This window comes from Lissotriton vulgaris, chromosome 5 (assembly GCF_964263255.1).
Source record: "Lissotriton vulgaris chromosome 5, aLisVul1.2, whole genome shotgun sequence".
Lineage (NCBI taxonomy): Eukaryota > Metazoa > Chordata > Amphibia > Caudata > Salamandridae > Lissotriton > Lissotriton vulgaris.
Window position 1 is genome coordinate 1,927,332,956 of NC_141693.1, and position 20,157 is coordinate 1,927,353,112.

A 20,157-nucleotide genomic window follows, 5' to 3' on the forward strand; every position below is an offset into this window, starting at 1 on the left:
GATCAGTTGGTGGTGTTTGCGGGTGGCGTTCTTGAAGGTGGCTAGGTTGTCAGTGGGTGGGTTTTTTCTCCAGGTTTTCTCCAGGTTTTCTCGAGAGTACGACAGAACTTCCGCTGCTCATGGTCGAAGGCCACCCGTAGCGTATGGTTGACTGCATGGCGGTGTTTACACCCTCTATTGTTTCAGCCCACAGGTACACATTTTAGCTCTACATCTTTATGTCTTGCTCCTAAGTGGATAAACACAAATGTACTTGACAATCCATACTACACAGTGCTCTTTTAAAGCAGCAACATTTCTTGATGTCCATGAAACGTTGTTGAGCCAGTGGTCTAAAATTAAACAGCTCCAAAACCAAAATCCTCCACCTCAATCACAACAACACATGCAAAAAGACAGCCAGCTCTCCATAACCACCTTACCTCTTCTATGTCCAGGCAGCATCACCTCATGCACAAAACAATTGAGGTACACATCAACCCCTTCAGGCAGTTACACAATTGAGCAGTCAGCAGACAAGTAGGGGAGAGGAGTTGGTCTAACGGCTAGGGCGGTCGACCTCGAATCTGGGGAACTAGGTTCGAGTCTCGGCAATGACACTGAACATCCTGTTATTCTGGGCAAATCACTTAATCTCCCTGTGCCTAACAAAAATGAATGTGTCCTCATGTAATGCAACTGAGGCTGTGTAAAGCGCTTTGATACCCGAATCGGGTCAAGTTCGCGCTATTTAAAACTCTGTAGAATAAATAAATAAGTCTAGTAACAAATGACGTGCCATTGAAATAACCATTCACATAATGTCATTGAATAACTTTGACTATGTGTACTGTAGCAAGCCTTCTTAATACCAGATGGACTGTCTCCCAAAAATACAAAATAGGGACTTCCATCGGCAGCTTTCACCGGCTCTCTGTGACAGTCAAATCCATTAAAAAATAGTGAGTAAAACCTAGATATGCCTTGCATAATCTTAAAACATAGATATGCCTTGCATATCTTTAAATGCCTTTCAGGCACAATGTCAGCCTAAGTATAAAGCAAAATGTCTCGCTACTACATGAGTTCAGCCAACCACCAGCTTGAGTTTACTCATTTTCATCTAAAAACATCAACAGGATTGGCAAGCACTGCATAGCAAAAGCAGGAACCTTTGCACCGAGAACACATCCACAAAAAATCCCAACCTCATTGTGTTCAGACAGAGATGTAACACATTCTTCTCCACAAGAATAAAGGCACACCTCCACTTCCGACACTTGGACATGGGCACTTAGTTCTTGTTTCACCACTAACTAAATCTTGTATTGTTGTCTTCCAATGACTACTGCATGTTTAATATTATAAGTACCCCTTTCTGTGCACCTTAAAGTGATTCAGTTTGTAAATACGTGATAGTCTTACTTCACTGAAAGGTTATAGCTCATCTTTCCCAACAGATGAACCAGATCTGAGAGACGGGTGGTATGTCTTTCAACTTGTTGTTTAATTAGCTCTAATCTATATACAATGTACTGCTATCCTTTAAAATTCTTCAATTGTTGAGGTCCAGGCTGGCCAGTGGTTAGGACCCATAACCTTTTTGAGTACACATCCTTTAAAATATGGCGCTGTATTATGTACACAGCACACTTCCCCTGTTTGCGCCATTGGCAAACCTCAGAAGGTGCGCCGGAGGGAAACAGGGACATCGTTCCATATTGCAAAGAATTTGCTGCCCCCAGAACAGCTGGAAATTGGTGCTGCCATGGGGGCAGCGCATTCAAGTGAAATACAGAGTAGCTACTTCAAAGCCGCTCCATGTTTCACAGGGCAGGCAGCATCCCACCTACAGATTGAAGAGGGGAAAGAGATCCCCTTGCAGGTGGATGCTGTAAGCCTCTGGAAGGCTGCCTTTAGGAGGCACACTGAAAGTGCACTACCCTTTTGTGTTGCACTTTCAGTGCTCTTCCCTGTCCATAATGTGGTGAGGGCACAAAGGCAATTAGATTCCCTCATTTGCATGAAACCTCATTTTACGAAACCTCAAAGGACAGAAAGAGGCTCCTGTCCTAGACACATTTCTATTAACAAAGGTAACATACACATATGAGCAATTTGCATGAGTAATTTACACTTTAGAGTAACTTTACTACTTTTGGCCATTCACAAAATCCAAGTATAAAGTTACTCAGAAGCGTACACGTACATACTTTTACACCCTGAAAAAGAGGGCAGAGCCTAATTTAAGAGCATAAGTTACTACTGCCTAAAAGAAGCAATAGTAAGTTCAGCACAACACATGGCCAACCATTAGTACTGCAATATCCTTCCACATAAAATAATGAAGGCAGGGCCTATAATAAAACCCCGTGGATAATAATGTTAAACAAAGCTACATTTTTTTAAAACAGATAAATAAATATATAATGTAATACTAAATAATATATAAAAATCGAACATTTATTATGTAGTGATAAAATAGTATAACAACCTTGTTTAAATTTATGAATTAAGATAACACAATTTTTTTAATTTAAATGTATTTTTTAATTTAAACTCCGGAAAAAGACTTATATTTTAATGTAATATATTAATTAACAATTGAATTCAGAATTAAGGCCCTCATAAGGATATTGGTTGGACCGCCCCCGACAGACTGTCGGTGACAGTCCCACATACATCGAGGATTGTGGTCCGACTGCCACATTATGATGCAGTTGGTCGGACCCCAGCAGTCGGAGGGACAAACCGACACTTCCATCAGGCTCAAAGTAACCGTCGGGTGTCGGTCGAACCGTATTCCCTACAATGAAGGCAGTAAGGATTACAAAGTCCCTTTCCAACAGCCTTTTCATGAAAAGGCTGTCGGAAAGGGAGTTGGGGGCCACAAGCCTGGCCCCCGCCCACCTTGGGCCAATAAAATGTGGCCTTGGAGGCACATATAGAGCCCCCACACACATTCATGCACTGTGTGTCAGGCACCATATGGTGCTTGGCACAGAGTGCATGAATGTGCACAAAGAGCTCAATAACACTGCAGATTTACGCTGTGGCCCTTTTCCAGGGTCGCAGCACAAGCCACAGTGTTATTGAGCACTTTTCCAGCAACTATGCTGGCAGGTCCATTGTACTTCGTCAGATGGGACATTGTCGGGAGGTCCCAATACCGCTGGGATGGCAGTCGGTCGTCCGACCAACCACCATCGTAATAGGCCCCATAGTTAGTAGTGTTGTAGCATTTTTTTATTTGTTCTGCTTTTAAAATAAACATATAAAATTGGTTTATGTAAATAGTTAATACATACATATCTTTACTAATTTATTAGAATTTGTATTAAAACTTTTTTTTGTTTTTCCTATACCTTACCATAGCGTGTGAAGTCTCCTTCTGATCCAGTACCGGGAAAGTAAAAAAGTTCATTTAAAAAATGAAACTAAATAGTAAGCATATTTGTATGTTAAATATTCATGTAAATGAATGTTACATATTTATTTTAAATGTGGAATAAAAATAAATATGCTACAGCACTCATCTTAAATATTTATAATTAATTTAAATATAATGAATAAAACAAAACACATTTTTCTGGTGTTTAAATTAAAAAATAAATGCACATTTAAATTAAAACAATAAATGTTGTTATTATGCTTTAATAACTTTTAAAAGTGATGTAAATAATTAATTAAAAGTACTTTAGTTATATTTTAATACCAATAATTGTTACATTAATTTATCAGTTAAAAAAGTTGTTAAAAGATTTTGTTATTAAATAATAAATTGCATAATGTATTTAAATTAACATTATTTCATATGGGTTTTTGTTTTAAGTCATAATTTTCTATGAAAGAATGTTGCTGGTAACTGAACGTTTCAGATTTAAGGCCCTCTCTTTTGTTCACAAGGCCTCATATAGTGGATGTCCGGCATATTTTAGGAAGTCTTTTTTCTGGCATGTGCCTAGACGTAATTTCAGATCTGGCACTGCAAAATTAGTGGTGGTTCCCAAAATAAAGAAAGCAAGATGGGGCAGAAGATGTTTTTCTTTTTTGGCTTGCAGACAGTGGAACTATCTGCCTCTCATCCTGAGATCCCAACCCAAAAGATCCTCCTTCAGAAAATTGTTAAAAACCTGCCTCTTCTGTATTCACTCCCAGTAGATAGGTATTTTCATTTCAGGAACACTTAGCGCTAAGACACCCATATGCTTGCTTTGGAAAAATGCTACTTACTTAAGAGTAGTTGGTCATGTGTCATGGTGGACTGTCCTGCTGTGCTCTGAGATGGAGTAATTTACCACTGTTTTGGAACTTTTTTTGTCTGTAGTAACTGTAAAAGTTCAGTTTGGAAAATAGGAATTAACTTACTTTTATGTGGGTGGTTCAATGTCTCTCCCTAAATCACACCTCATTACTCCCTAAACTCATCCTCTTTAAAGTAAGTATGAACCCTTTTTCTTGCCACTCCCCCTGGTCCCTCCTACATTTACTGCTAAGTTGTAGTAATCTTGCATGTGTGAGGATCTGCTTTAAAAAAGAAAGGAGAGGTGGAGGTAGAGGTTTACACTCATGGGTCTGTGAACAGCATTTTGCAGGACGTTTAGCAGTACTGTTTCAGTACTACTAAACGTACTACAAAATGTAGTTTGTAAATAGGCCCAATTGTCTTTGAATGGGATGCTCTTAATCTAGTTCACAACTATCTCTAATGTGTTCTTGGTCCAAAGAGATGATCTAGCTTGAAGACTGCACTTCCCTTTGGAAAATGCTGCATGTCAACAATCATCTCTATTTCTGGCTTGCTGTCGACCTAATGTATTCGACTCACACACAATTTATTTCTCATGAGACACGATTTACACCACGGGCAGATACAGAGGTGATATTCTAGCGAAGCATAAGCTACATTTGCTCTAGTGGTTTAAAAGATAAAGCAAAAACATGTACAGTACCTTGGGCTTTCCAGTAAACCTCATGCCTGACCTTAAGAAAATACCATCAGGGACTGGAAAAGAAACGAACATCAGGTCTATGTTTTGATTGGTCTTTATCCTTGGATGGATCTTTTCCTAGAGATGAAAGACCGCTTCCCCTCCAGCCCTTTCTACAACTGGCCTCTTTAGCCTCGATGAGATAATTTTCAGGATATGAGAGAGGAGTTCAGTCTTCATGCCCACTCTGCCCATGGCCCTCTAGAAGTATCCCCTTGAGAAATTGAAATAGACATTTCTAACTCTCCATGCCTAGTCAAACATTGTTCCCTTGCTGTGTTTTCTTACTCTTCCTTGTAAAATGGCATTTCGTATTTGTTGCGTAGTTTGTGCAAGATATGTACTGAAATGTCCAAAATGAGCAACAGCTAATCCTGTACCTTAAAATTCCTCTGAGAATACTAAACTAACAAGTTCTCGTCAGCTGCTGATCTTGGTTCAAAGTAGGACAGCCTATGGATAACTGCTTTTCTACCACCTCACAGTGTTATTAAAGAGAGGGTTGTTAGGACAAATGATGTCCTCTGTCTCAACTACATTAAAACATTCAAAGTGTACAACATTAAAACATCAAACATTTCTATAAAGTCACTTAAGTTTAAACTTAATTTCAGCACCATAGTCTCTAAACATGCATCATCTGCATACATGTATGTAAACACACACACACACACACAGAGCACACATAAATATATATATATATATATATATATATATATATATATATATATATATATATATATATATATATATATATATATATATACATATATATATATATATATGTGTGTGTATATATATATATGTGAATATATATTATTATATATATAATTATTATATATATAATATATACACATACACACACACACACATATATATATATATTCCCAGAAAATTGATTTATTTCACATTTGGTTGGCAAAGTATTACGTATCACCCCATTTGTCCTATTTAACAGATTGTACTAGTAGTATGGAATGGATAGTCAGTCTGAATCACAAGCTCGCGGTAGCTGCCAAAATCTCCTGTCAGCTGCAGTGATGCCTAGTGACTGATCAGAGTATGGCATTAGCTTCCATAGAGCTAATATAATAAGGGCTAAGACTTTGAATGGGAGTCACAAGCCTGCCTTTTATTCATAGAGAGGCATATACAATTGTTTCTGCTGCGGGAAGGGAACAAATGCATTTTGCAACATTGGCCTTAGATGTTACTTAAAGAATGATATGGACTAAAATTCTAGTTGAGTGGGTACTCCATCTCTCAGAGGAAGCGTTGGCATCCCATATGAAGCACCACCTTCCTGTCACCCCTAGCAATTCCAGTTTGAAAACTGACATGTTTTACATTCTTGTAGGAATGTCAATAATTGAAAAGAAATTAATTACCCTCCTATTTTTAATATAGAAAGCTGAATAATTCGTTATTTTGTGCTCAAAGTATAATTCTGAGATATCATTCTTCTCCATAAATGTATTTTTGTGTGAAGTGTAATGGTTGCTACTTTAAATGAGAAATCCCGTTCAATCCATGCATTTGTTTACAACTTATTATTGATTTATGCACAATTTTTGTAAACTCCCACAAAACATTTAAACTGATATAATTCCAACATGTTAAAAACTCTTAATATTTTGCTACAACTTTTAATAGTTTAAAAAAAATTGAGTGTTTCTTAAAAATGTTCAGTAGTTATATGTGTTTTTTAAAAAAAAGTGTGCATATGTACTTAAAATGTATACACATTATTTAAGAATAAAGTAGTTAGACTTATTACATAAATAGTTGAAAAAGTTCAGATTAGAAGCTATGTTTATTTTAATAAGATAATTTATATAACATGGACTGAGTCCGAAAGGATAGCAGGCAGCTTTCATGTGCAAACTTTATTTTACAACCACATATTTGTAACACTTTTAATAACATTATATAGTGTTTGCAAAAATAATTCATTTTAACAAATTAATAATAAATTCTTTGAAATAGTATTTAGAACTACAACATTTAAATAATTTTAACTAGCTTCAAAACTTTCAGTGAATAATTACCATTTTATGAAACTCATACTTTGTAGAAATGTTCATGAGATAGGTCAGTTTTCTTTTGTTCATATATTAATGATATGACTTATTTACTTAAATCTCCACATTTTTATGAAATCCATATATACCTTTTAAGTTTACATGCCCAATTCCAGAAGAACTTTGAAACATTTCACCCAGCAGGTGCACATTTTAATACGTTTTAATTTAGTGCATGAAATGCTATGCTTTTGATTTGTAAATTATTTTAGCTTTTTTAATGCCCTTAGATCTATTTTGAGGTTAAAAAATTCAGGTGAAATGTAAACTACTTGATCGAATGTCCCAAAAATGTGTTCTTCTTAAAAATATTTTCATAAGTTTCTCCCCTCCTAAGTAACTACTTGAAGGACTTAAAATCTTGCAGAGCAGCAAAAGGTTCTAAGCATCGGCCTTTCCCGGAAACCAACGCAAAAATGTGAAATAAACTGTTCTAGGAAGGTATTCAGCAGATCCTGTATATCAAGGCAAGCATGAACACAAGAGGTACACAGTATCTTCCACATGTCACTAAGGGTACCAATGCATACATGCGCACATAAAGTTGCAATATTATATGTATATGTTATCTTTATATATCATATATAATATGCAGTATGTGGCTATGGATGTATACATATGAATATTTATAATCCAGGCCATATGTTCCTCAAATAACAACAAACAGATTGCATCACAGTTAAGCTCAGCAGCATGACAAAAGAGCTCAGTGATCTCTCATTGGAGCATAATGACATCTCCATGAGGACTCCCAGCTGTGCTGTAGGCCTCTCTAACGTCCGAGCTGGGCTCTACAACCTCACAGTGTTAGGCTTTAATTCCATAGATGAGCATTAACTTCACAGTTCAGGTATATAACTTAGTACTCCGCCTCTAACATCCAAGATAGACTATCTTGACAGGTGGGCTCTGTAAATTTACAGAGCCCAACTGTTCGAGTTCTAACTTCCCAGTCAGAATATAATTCACGGTGTGTGGTGAACTTTGCATTCCGTGATCTAACTTCATAATTAGGCTCCAGCTTCACAGTCTTTCTCTAACTAGACAGCAGATAGACAGTTTTGTGCACAGGCTATAATCCCACTGTCAATCTCTACAAATTAAAAACTAGGCTTTACATTAGCAGTTAGACTCTTACCATCCAGTTGGCCTCTCACTTCTCATTTGGGATCTATAACTTTATATAATCAGGATCTAGCTTCACAGTTTAGTTCTTACTTCTTGGTCTGGCTAGGACTTCACAATGAAGTTTAAACATCCAGGCCAGGTTCTGACTTCAATGTAGGTTATACCTTTCCAGTATGGCTCTCATAACAATGCAGGGGTCTAACGCTGCTGTTCAGCTCTTTAACTTCACAATCCGGCTCTTAATTTTCAGTAAGGTTGTGACTTACCGATTAGTTTCTCTTACTTTACAATTTGGTCGCCAGTTTCATAACTAGTACCTAACTTCACATTTTGTCTCTAACTTTTAGTTTGTTTTAAGCTTCCACCCCAATCAGTCTCTTAACTCCCCTACCAGGCTTTGTCTTCACTGTAAGTTATGTGCTTACTGTATGGCTCTAACATGCTTATGCCCTTGCTATATGGTTCTTACACCATGCCGTGGATCAGACTCCACACTCTAGCTTAATAACTTCACAATCAGGCTCACAGTCATGTTTGCACTCTTACTTCACTGTCCGTTTCTAACTTTGCAGTCAGTGGGGCTGAAACCTTAAGGGCCGGTCCAAATTTCACAAGGAGACTCTGGATTCACAGGTGGAATATAACTTCACAGCAAGGCTCATAACTACATAGTTAGCCTCTATCATTACAGTGTAGTGCAATAGCACTCACCTTCCGTGAGAACTGATATTGTGTTGCTTTCGAAAAAACACCTTTACATCTGGTATCACATTCTCCTATGACCTGGATTACAAGTACAATGAAGCCTGTCAGGGTGTCTGCATTGGAACGAATGAGTTCATTCTCTTGGATGGGAAGTTATTGTTGCAATGAATTCAGGGCATCATGGCCCATCTGCCGCCAGAGAGCTGAAGAGGTCAGGCCATTAGCTGTGGACACCCTGAGAGGAAACATTGCATACATGCATATTTCCACTTGCGTGCGTCTTGTGAGCAAGGTGAAGGGGTAGCTCAATATGGCAGAGGCACAGCAGTGCAGTTGCCATAATGTGACTGCTCCTGTTTAGCGTTAGTGTCAATGCAAGATGGCAATACCCAACACAAGCACATCTCTGACGCTTCCAAAAGCAGAACAGTGGCTGTTAAAGTGCAGAATAAGCGTGAGGGTGGGAGAAGACTTTCACCCTTTCTATGATGTGAAAAGATCACAGTCATCAGCAAAAGCTCCGCCTCAATCACGAGCATCACCTTCTTTGCTCCATGTGTTAGTCTAAGAACAACAAGAAAACATGAAGAGTTAATGGTGGCAGTTCATAGCATTGAGGATCCCACAATGTTTGCCATCGAATCTGTAGATGGACAGCTCTCCATCATTCTCCAAGAACAAGAAAAAAGCGTGCAGTGATGCGGCTTGGAGTACGTGTGAGCTTCCGGCATTTGAAATGCCTCGGGGATGAACAGGATGTCATCCCAGTGAGAGAGGGAGAGAAATACTACCTGTTGAGGTGACAATGGAATACGACTTGGAAGACTGCCCCTTGAAGACTCCATGAAGGTCAATACGATACGTCGCCCCGGGCGTCAACCCAGAGATCTTGGCCACATTGGCGTCACCAGGAAATACCAATCGATGACCTGTAGAGTCTGTCCTAATGTCTTTGTAGTAAATTACCACACTGTTGGAGTGGCCCTTGAGGCCGTCCAGAGACACCACAATGCTTGTTGGTGAACGGGTCACAACTTGAGGTCGGACATGCTTCTTTTGGTCCATTGTGGTCCTGTTAAGTGCTGTCTTCTCTACATGCAGGGCATCTCGAGATCTATAACTTTCTTCCTGCGGTACTGACGTGGTCTTGAGTAGTCTATTATTAGCTGTGTTGGCTTCCTTTCTGGTTTCCATAGTTGGTGGACCACCTGTTGTGTGTTTCTGTTGACCTGCTCTTCTTGCAACTTTTGGCTTCCAATCTGAGTTTGAGTCTCCACCTGGCATTACTAAAGGGGTGACTCTTGTCCCCTGGGCTTTAACCTTACCACTGGAAAGGGTGGGACGTGCTAAAGGCATTGTTACTCCAGGAGGAGTTTTTTCAGCCAAGCGATCATACACAATCTCTCTAACACTGTTCGGCTTCTTGTTTATTAGGTAGAGGAATATGGCCTTAGCCACTGCCTTAATGGTTTGATTCTCTCGCAGGGGGTAGGAGGTAGCCCTAAGGTAGCTTTCAAGTCTTTGCAGCAGGGTTCCATTGAATGGCGAGAGCTTTGCAGAGATGTTCTGAATCACGGTCTCTAACATGAGGACATTTGTTGGAAAAAACTTTGTTTGTGAGCCCACTAAACTTGTTTGGTTGGAAAACTCCATTCTGATTTTTGAAGCAGTGGCATTCTCCCTGCCAGGACCCTTCTTGTCAAGTGTTGTTGGTCTTCCAACTGTCACTTCCTCATTCACTGAAGATGGCTTCTTTCCATGAGGTTCCACTTTCTGACGTTTCTCTTTCTCAACAGCCTTCGTGATCATGCTCCCATCTTTTTTAAATGGATGCTTTTTTTCAGCTGCAGGCACTTTTTTGCCAACAACTTTGGTCTCTACTGTTGACACCAAAATTCTCACTTTTGGGATCGGTTTTGCATCTGAGGAACTCTCTTTCCTTGTCCCTTGTTTAGTTACAGTTGATGTGACAACCCTTTCCTTCAAGGCACCAGGCTTTTTAGTGGGGGACACAACTTTGTAGGTATCTTCTACTTTCTTCAAACCTGTGATCTCCGTATTGCCGTTTGTGGCTGGCTTCTTTCCAACATCAAGCATTTGTTCTTTTCTGGCCACTGTTGATACAGTAGCTTTTTCTTCCTTGGAGTGCGTAGGTCTTTTTTCCAGTAACAAAACTTCTTGTGAATTTTCTCCTGTGATGAGAATCTCTCTCACTTTATCCTTTGTAATCTGGGATGGCATTTTGTCCTGGTGTCCTACTTTGGGCAATTGCTTTTCAGAAATCACTTTTGTAAACTCTCTTTCTTCTGGTTTTGTTTCAGAGGATACAGTTTTTTCAGCTTGTTCCTTGGTAACAGTACCCAAGACCACTTTTTTCTTTTTCGGAACGAAAGGCTTCGTAGTTGAGTATAAGTCTGTTTTATATCCTGTCTTAGTTATATTAATAGCGATCACTCTTACTTTCTTATCGTATGGGATCCTTTTATCAGAGGACACAACCTTTTGAGACTCTTCACTGGGGGTAATGGAGGACAATTCGATTAGTGGCTTTTTAGTGGGTGAAATATCCTTTCTTGTTGTGTCTTTTGTCACCTGAGATATTTCATCTGTTAACAAAATATTTTTAGCTCCTTCCCTTCCACTGACACTTGTAACAATATTTTCTTTTTTAGTAAGTGGTGGAGGGCTCTTAGTAGGCCACATAACTTTTTGGAACTGATCTCCCGTAGTCACGGTTGTTACAAATTTCCCATCTTTCGTGTGTAGTTTCCCATGGGTTGGCAATTTCTTTTTAGCTCCTTCCCTGGTGAGGACAGTAGTGATAACACTTTCTTCTCGGGTTACTGACGGTCTCTTAGTAGACATTACTTCAGGGGACACTTCTTCAGTGAAACCAGTTGTAGGTACTCTTTCCACTGTGGTCAATGTAGATCTATCATCGACTGATCCCTCCTTTTTTAACTCTTTTCTGGTGATTGCATTTGTAACCTCTTTTTCCTCCTTCATACCTGTGGATCTTCTGCCAGTTGACACAACTGGTGAAGTTCCTTCTCCAGTCAAAACTTTTTTCGCTACTCTTTCCTCTCTCAAAACCAAAGGTCTTCCACTGGAAGTTGTCACAAGTGGAAGTTGTCCCCTTGTTTGGGGAGTTGTGTCCACTCTTTCCTCTTTGGTAAGCAAATGTTTTTCATTTGTTTGCACCACGTTTTTGTGTCTGGTAATGACAGTGGTTACCACTCTTCCCTTTTTGATGACAACTGGTTTTAGATTAGGGCCGCTGCTTTTGGGGGGTTCTTGTGTGGTACTGACTCCTGTAATCACTCGCTCCTCTTTGAACATTGATGAGTGTGTCTTGGGAGGCTTCACTTTCTGGCGTTCCCCTTCAGCGATAACTTTTGTGACTCCTAATTCCTCTTCACTGGTGGAAGGCCGCCTGCTGAGGAGCAGCACTTTCTGGCGTTCCTCTCCAGTGATGACTGTAGTGACGATTCTCTCTCCGTCAGTCAACTGTGACCTTTGTTCAGGTGACTTGCCACCGGCTTGATCTGTCACCTTGACCTTGGGAGTTGGTGAGGTCGGGGACAGCTTCTTTACCACCTGGCTATAGCCAGCGGTCCTTCCATCAGCAACACCCACCACCGTAGGCTCTCGTCTTGGTCCACCTGCACCATCCGCTGCAGCTAAGGTGAAAGTATGAGTGATTTTTAATCAGCGAAGAGAACAGGTAACTTGTCAACTTCTGCACTTACAGCCCTGACTGTTTCAATAAAGAACTGCAGCAGATTGCGAAACTGTAAAGCATCTTGCTAAGATGGTATATGTTAAATCAATATATTTCACCGATCGAAATATAACATTTTAAATTAACATGCCCTTTTCTGTCATTATTAGTGCATAGAGATGCAAACGATTTTGCGGTCTCTGAAAAAGAAAACTTGAAAAGTTAGTTGTTAATTTCAATAGACAGTCTTAAGAGAGACACTTACATCGTTGGTACTAAACCACTCTAAATTGTACCTATTTTTGATTTTCTTTTCTGGAGCTTTGCTTGTTCAAAGACACAAGGAAAGCTTAAAAAATGATACCATCAATGCTGCCACCTCAGTGGTGGCAGGTTCAATACGCTGTTGATTCGGCACTAGATCTTTGGGCTATGCCTCCTAATATAAGGAGAGGAAATACACCAGAAAGAAGACTTGTATCAGATTAGATTCCACCTTTAATGAGCGTTGATCCCTAAAACTGAAGGTCATTGTTGCTGCGAGATTGGGAAATATCGGTGTGATTCTTCTGACTTCTAACCAGATGGGCTAAGCCCCATGGGACAGGCCAGTGTTGGGATCGGCAAACAGACGTCCTCCTACATCGATTCTTTTTCTGAAAAATCTTTTTCAAATTAATTACAATGAAAGCCATGTCCCTTTTCGTGTTGATCACTATCACAGTGGGTGAATACAAGGCAATTCTAGCCTCCGAAAAGAATCTTTCAGGAGAAAGCTAACGTCTCTGTATAAGACTGCAAGAATGTTTTGAGTTTGATCATGCACCAGTCTGGAATGTTGGGAGTCAAAGAGAAAACTTTTGTACAATCCTGGTCCCTATTTTGCGCTATGGAATTCCTTTAGGGAGGCTTTAGAACTATCAAAGTCTTGATGCAAGCACTTCTGTGAAAGAGTTCGGCCAAATTCCAGAAGGCCCAGTCGTGCACCCACAGGGGAACATATATGGGAAAGTTGCTGATGTGATTCAAGGTTCCCTTTTGAGGTACCTATCTTAACCATAGCACTATCCTATATCTGATATCACTCCCGTATATTACTACTTAGAGTCAAACGTTAATCACATTACAAATACACTCTGATAGAAATCACCATTCTATCTCTCGAATAAAATGTGAGAATGTTGGTGCCTACTCTGCTGAAGTGGCTAACTGTTGTTGTTGTTGTCTTTTCATCACTAACCTTCTGCCATCATGCTAGAGCCGACCACGGACTGGATTCTGAGGGCTATTTTGAAATCGTTCCCTCAACATTTGGCGGGACTTTTGGCTTGGAATTTCCGACATGCTAACGCTTTTGTTCTACACATTTAGGGTTGCAAATAAAAAAGGGACCTCTTGTTAGTCTTGCCTAAAAAAATAAATAAACCATGAACTGATGGACCTCCTTAGCCCGGCCTCTCCTTTTCTGCAACGCTAACCACAGTTATGCTCAGTTTTCTCATTATTAGGACCCAGTGTTTGACTTACATCTGGATTTCCTTGTCGGGGGTTAGAAGGCCTTCCTGCTGAGAGAAATCAGAACATAATACATACTCGGTAGCTAGAAGCCAAAAAGGAAATGGAGAGAATAACAATGGGTTACAGAAGACTGGCCTATGTAGAATTCAGGAGGTTCCCTTTAGTCCCGTTAGCCTGAACCTGACAAGTGACTGACATTTCCAGCTGTTCAGAGGCACTTGTCTGTTGGGAAACCCCTAAAATTCACCCAGAGGCCAGAATCAGAACAGAATCTCTAAATGCAAATCAAGCCACGTGATCTGTAAAGTCAAATGTGCAGTCAGTAGTACTGTGCACAGAACACTAAAAAGCGTCTTGAAGTTTCTGGAAGGAGTGAGTGAGTGTGGGGTTACAGACCATGGCGCGCACACATTTGCTGACCCTCCTCTGCTTCATATCTCTCACATCTCTTCGGCTCTCCTATTAGCGCCCTCTAGCCTCTCCTATACTTCTTCCCATATTTCTTCCTCTCCTGCTCTCCTTCAGTCTTAACATTCTTTTGTAAGTCTACCATTTCAGACTCTTTGACATTCCAGTGTTTTTAGTTTTTGGGCTGTCTCTCTGTCCCCCCTTCTCTTTTCTGCTTCCACCTTCTGTTTCTGTTCTAATTGGCTCCTGGGTGCCCTTCTAATTCTTACATCATAGCCTTTCTTTCTCTCTTCTCCTACATCATAGTCTTTCTTTCTCTACCTGTCAGCACGAATCTTGGTGTCTTATCATCTTCCTTTCTCAATCTTTTGCTCCTTTAATGCCTAAATAACATAACGTTTCTTTGTATAGCGCAGGTTCACCCAAGGGTATCTTGGCACTGAATAACATATGTTTATTGTTACCCAACTCAATGGCACTTATATATATATATATATATACATATATATATAGATATATTTATACCTCTTTATGTTCGCCTGCCACTCTTCCCTTTAACTTACCCTGTTTCTCTTACTTCATCATCCCTGTCCCTCGTACATCTCTTCTCCTACCTATGCAAGAGCTTTACATTTTCCTTCTTTTTCTCAAGTTCTGTCTGTTACCCTTCTCATCTGCCTTCATTCTCTTCCAAACCATTCTCTCGCTCCCATCTCTAACCTCTTCCATTTCTTACTCACTTTCTGTCTCCTTCCTCTTTTAAATGCTCCTTCTTCCCTAACACTTTCTCTAACTTTCTTCTATACCCACTCAGGATCTTTCTTTTTATCATGAAAACCTGTTTCCCCTTTCCTGCCGTTGTCCTTTCTGTTCTGTTTGTTTTTGGTGGAAGTTCACATGCTTTTAACCTGTGCCGCTACTCTGGCCTAAATTTAGGGAGCCCTGTATCTGAGCCTCCAATCTCAACCATAGACACATCCAGATAAATAGAATGTGAAGAGTCTTCTTTCCTCTATCCCCCCTCCTTAGGGCCAGTAACTATGCTCTCCTGGTTTGGGCCGCAGAGAGAAGCCGAGGACAACAGATCAACAGAGGTGGCAGCAACCACAACTAGTGCTGGAGTTTTATGGCCTGGCTGTGACAGGCCAAAGTGATCCTGCGTCATGAATATGGGCTCTCCTTTCAATGTCCCTGTGTAGCCAGTAGACAAGAAAAAGAACTGTTAATGTAGATGGATTCGAGTGATCCAATGCTGTGAAGAAAGGGAAGAAGTTATGTTTTGCAAAGCAGGTTACCCCTGAATCACCCCCAAAATATAACCAGAAGTTGCTTGCTGGGTTTATGTACAGGAACTTCTGATATTGCCTTTGGATCGGCCTGTCATGCAGGTCTCTCAGTACTGAACCTACCAGTTGTGGCTGTGGTGGAGGCAGGCATGCTGGACTCGCTCCCTCTCTCTGCCGTCACAGTCACGGCATACTCAGTTCCACTGTCGAGCTTCATAAGTGTGACGGCTTCCTTCCTTCCTGCCGGGACCGTGACCTGACGGGCCACTCCAGCTTCTGACGCATAGGTTACCAGGTAGCGGTCAACAGTGGCCACTGGCCTGTCCCAGTGCAGAGTGATTGACGCCTGTGTCACCTCAGTCACCTTGAGGTTCTTGGGCCCATCGATCCCTGAAGATAGAAGACAAAGCAAAACATGTCACGCGTCATCCCCACGAGGAAAATTCACATTCAAATTTTCACGGTGAGCCTCCTGGGGTCATTAGTCTCTTCTCTTCATTTTCTACAGCCCATCTGCCTTAGTCTCACGCCCAGGCATGTTTCTTGCTCTGAGTGTTGCTGTTTTTTATGCAGTCTTGGGGCCTTAGGAGACAGCAGGATTCCAAAGAAAGTAGAGGGCAGGATGTTCTGTAAAGTATGAAAACTCTCTACCTCATATTTAGTGGGAAACTTGAGACATGGCCTCATGGGTATGTTGATATGTGTAGCACTGGTCAAGTGTTAAGACTGACCATTGGTCTATCGGCCAGGTTGAAAGGTGGATGAGTGATAGTTGAAATGTGGTCTAGTGGTTTTAATTTCAGCTGCTGAGTTAATAAACTTGTTGAAGAAAATACATTCTTAATCCTAGGGCATTGCTATAAAATTATTGTTTCGTGGATCATGAGATATAAATGTTCTAATTAGTCTGAGGTTTGAATCAATAATACAGTTGATGTCCTATTGTATGACGCATGTCATACAATGACCGTATCCAAGGCTTTCACAAAAAATAATACTCATTTGCATACAAATATGTAGATTTCATATTAGATTACATGAAGTATTAGAAAAGGGTTTGTCCAAACATTAGTGGAAGTTTTAATGCTTGCTGCAACATAAAAGTTACTTTCAAGAGAAAAGAATAAAATGATGGCTAATTCTCCAACAATACCTGTTATATCTCCACTTCATAAAGTCACTTGCTTGAATCTTTCCCTGATGTCGAACAGGGAGACCCAGGGAAACCTTCAGATAGCTGAATCCATCATCAAAGGTCTGGAAAGGCTATACACTTCGAAAGACCCAGACTACAGCCAGTTTATATCCCCAGCATCTGAAAAAGTACCCGAGGAAGCAGTCTTTTCGAATGGCACAATGCAAGAACTGCAACTGCACTAGGATGGTATTGTATGATCTTTAAGATACATACTTCCATATCCCCATCTATTCCAGCCACCACAAATTCTTACGGTTGGAGGAGTCAGATGCCATGACCAGTATAAAGACTTACTTTTAGGTTTAAAGTATTTTATTAAAGTACAAAAAGAACATGGGGAAGGGAATAGGAGGTCAAGCGAATATACAGTACAAGAAGCGGAATGTTGCAGCGGTTCAGAAGAAAAGGAGGGAGGCAGGAAGCCCCAGAGGGTAACAAGGCATAAGTCATAAAGCAATAAGGCATTGTGAATGACCCCCCAGTAGACCCCCACTCCCTAAGCGAGGCAGAGCTGGAATAGCGTCCCGCAACACAATAAAAAAGAAAGCACACCATCCCTCCAACCCCCCGTCCCCAGAAAAAGAGAAAAAAGAGAAGCAAAGGAGGAAAAAGAAGAAAACAATACCCCAACATCCCCGTCCGAAAATCAGCATTAGAAGCATATAACCCCGCTCCCCGCCCCCAGCCCCAGACCCCCGAACCCGCACATTCACTCCGCTGTTGCCGCCGGCGGCGTCAGCCTAAGGAGTCGCAGGTACCGTGGACATGTGAGCTCGCGAAACTCCGTGGACAGCAGTGCCAAAAAGGGGTGCCAGAGCTCTTCAAACTGGTCAACATTCCCAGCCACCGTTAGCGACATCTTCTCCATGCCTAGTACCTGCCAGAGCCTGTGGAGCCAACCAGTGATAGAGGGGGCAGTAGGGGTGCGCCAGAGTACAAGGATGTTTTGGACCGCGGAGCCTAGCGCAATCGCAATCTGCCTACCCCTACGGGACCTCAGCGGGTACATCAGGTCATTGGGGAGGCCTAGCAAGACATACGCAGGGAAGCGCGGGAGCTCGATCTCAAAATGCCTATCTACCTCATCCAGGACCTCCTTCCAATAGGCCGACAGCACCGGGCACTCCCAGAGAATATGCGTGAGGGTGCCCTCCTGTCCGCAGCCGCGCCAGCAACCTTTATCGCCAATTTTGCGCATCTCGTAAAGCCTCTCCGGGGTGTAATACCAATAGGTGGACACCTTAGTAAAGGTCTCCGTCAGCCCAGTGTGATACGCAGAGTGCCTCGCCCGATACGCAATCCTGTCCCACTCCTTGTGGCTCAAGGTCCTGCCCAATTCCCTGTGCCAACGCTCCCTCCCTGGGTTATGGTAATGAAACGGCGGGGGTTGGAGAAACTTGTACAAGTCGGTGATGAGCTTGGCATCCGAGGCCCGGGTCACCAGCCATCGCTCATAGGGCGTAATCGAACGGGCAGCAACATCGCGTACTGAGGGTTGAAGAGCCCAGTGGCGGACTTGCATATAACGCAGTCTGTCCCCCTCCGTCAGGCCAAACTCCTGTCGGAGCTGCTGGAAGGGGAGCACACCCTCCGGCCCGTAAATCTGGAAAAGCACCCTGCAGCCCGCACTCACCCAGTGGGAAAAAGCTCCCGGTTCCAGACCCGGAGTGAAGTCTGGATTGCCAGCTATGGGAGTGAATGGCGATGGAAAAGTGGTGAGTTCCCGAGGCTCACACACCGCGTCCCACACTCTCAGCGGAACCCGGGTGATAAAAGAGGCGTAGAGATTAGGCGGGCGGTGAGTGCGCCGCAGGAACGGGACTTCCTGGAGGGTACGGCCCGCAACCGCCTGATCTTGAAAGAGCCAATGCTTGTCCGATTCCCACCGGCTCCATTCCACCAAGTACCGAAGTTGCGCCGCCTGAAAGTACTTCCGGAGGTCCGGGACCCCGAGACCCCCCGCCTCCGGGGCAAGCATGGAGAGGACCCGCTTCATCCGAGGCTTACGACCCTGCCACACAAAGCGGGAGATGTCTGCCTGCGTCTGCTGTATCCAACCTACAGGAGGCTGGAGAGGTAGAGCGCGAAAAAGATACAGGATCTGAGGCAGTATCGTCATCTTCACCGCTGCGATACGGCCCAGCCACGAGAGCAGGCCTTTGTTCCATCGGCCGAGTTCCTCCTTGACTTTTTTTCCCAGAGAGGAATAGTTAGCGGCGACCATTGCAGGCAGGGAGGGAGCAAGCAAAATTCCCAGGTAAGGCACCGCAGAGGAGGACCACTGCAGAGGAAAAAGACGCTGGAGGTCCCGCCTGGTGTCGACAGAGAGCGACACGTCCAGGGCAGCCGACTTAGACATATTCATTTTAAAGCCCGCCACGCGGGCAAAGGAGTTCAGTTCCTGGACGCAGGCAGGGAGCGACCGTCTGGGGTCATCCAGGGTCAGCAAGACATCGTCCGCGTATAAGCTGACAGTATGCGTGTATTGCCCCATCTTCACCCCAATAGCGTCCGGGTTATCGCGAATCCTCTGGGCAAATGGCTCCATATAGAGGGCAAACAGGAGCGGCGAAAGGGGGCAACCCTGTCTCGTGCCGCGTTCAATGGCAAAGCTGCTAGAGCTGTGTCCATTGACACGGACCGATGCTGACGGTCTCCTATAACAATTGAAGACCATAGTGCGGAACTTCTCGCCGATCCCCAGTTTCCCAAGGACCAGCTCGAGGTACGGCCAATGAACCCTATCAAAGGCCTTCTCCGCGTCGACCGATAGCAGCATCCGCTCCCCCGGGACGCGCGAGGCCTTTTCTAGCACGTGCGTCACCCTCTTGGTGTTGTCGACCGTCTGCCTACCGGGTACAAAACCGGCCTGGTCCGCTTCCACCAAACCTGGTAGGTGTAGACCCAGCCTGGCCGCCAAGATCCCCGTGTAAAGCTTGAGGTCCACATTTAGAAGCGAGATGGGCCGGTACGAGCCGCACAGAGTCCGGTCCTTTCCCGGTTTCGGGATGACCGACACAGTCGCCGAGAGAAGGTCCGGTGGGATAGCTCCCGGGTCGGAGAAGGAATTGAATAAGCGAGCCAGGAGAGGCGCGACAGTGGGGCAGAAGGTCTTGTAAAACAAGGCTGTATAGCCATCCGG

The 20,157-nt window shown here is 42.6% G+C and overlaps 1 protein-coding gene across 15 annotated transcripts in view; it reads right to left on the reverse strand.

The window, feature by feature from the left end:
- Positions 1 to 20,157, reverse strand: part of TNXB (tenascin XB) — a 743,838-nt gene that overhangs the window by 278,662 nt on the left and 445,019 nt on the right. For 9 of the 15 annotated variants that reach the window (XM_086924535.1, XM_086924538.1, XM_086924537.1 and 6 more), the window contains exons 6-8: positions 15,941 to 16,207; positions 9,676 to 12,564; positions 3,350 to 3,370 (exon numbers count right to left, since the gene is read on the reverse strand). In XM_086924535.1, coding sequence (XP_086780661.1) covers positions 3,350 to 3,370; positions 9,676 to 12,564; positions 15,941 to 16,207 — 3,177 coding nt within the window. The remainder of the gene's footprint in view (positions 1 to 3,349; positions 3,371 to 9,675; positions 12,565 to 15,940; positions 16,208 to 20,157) is intronic. The other 6 variants (XM_086924531.1, XM_086924530.1, XM_086924541.1 and 3 more) reach the window with 2 other exon arrangements.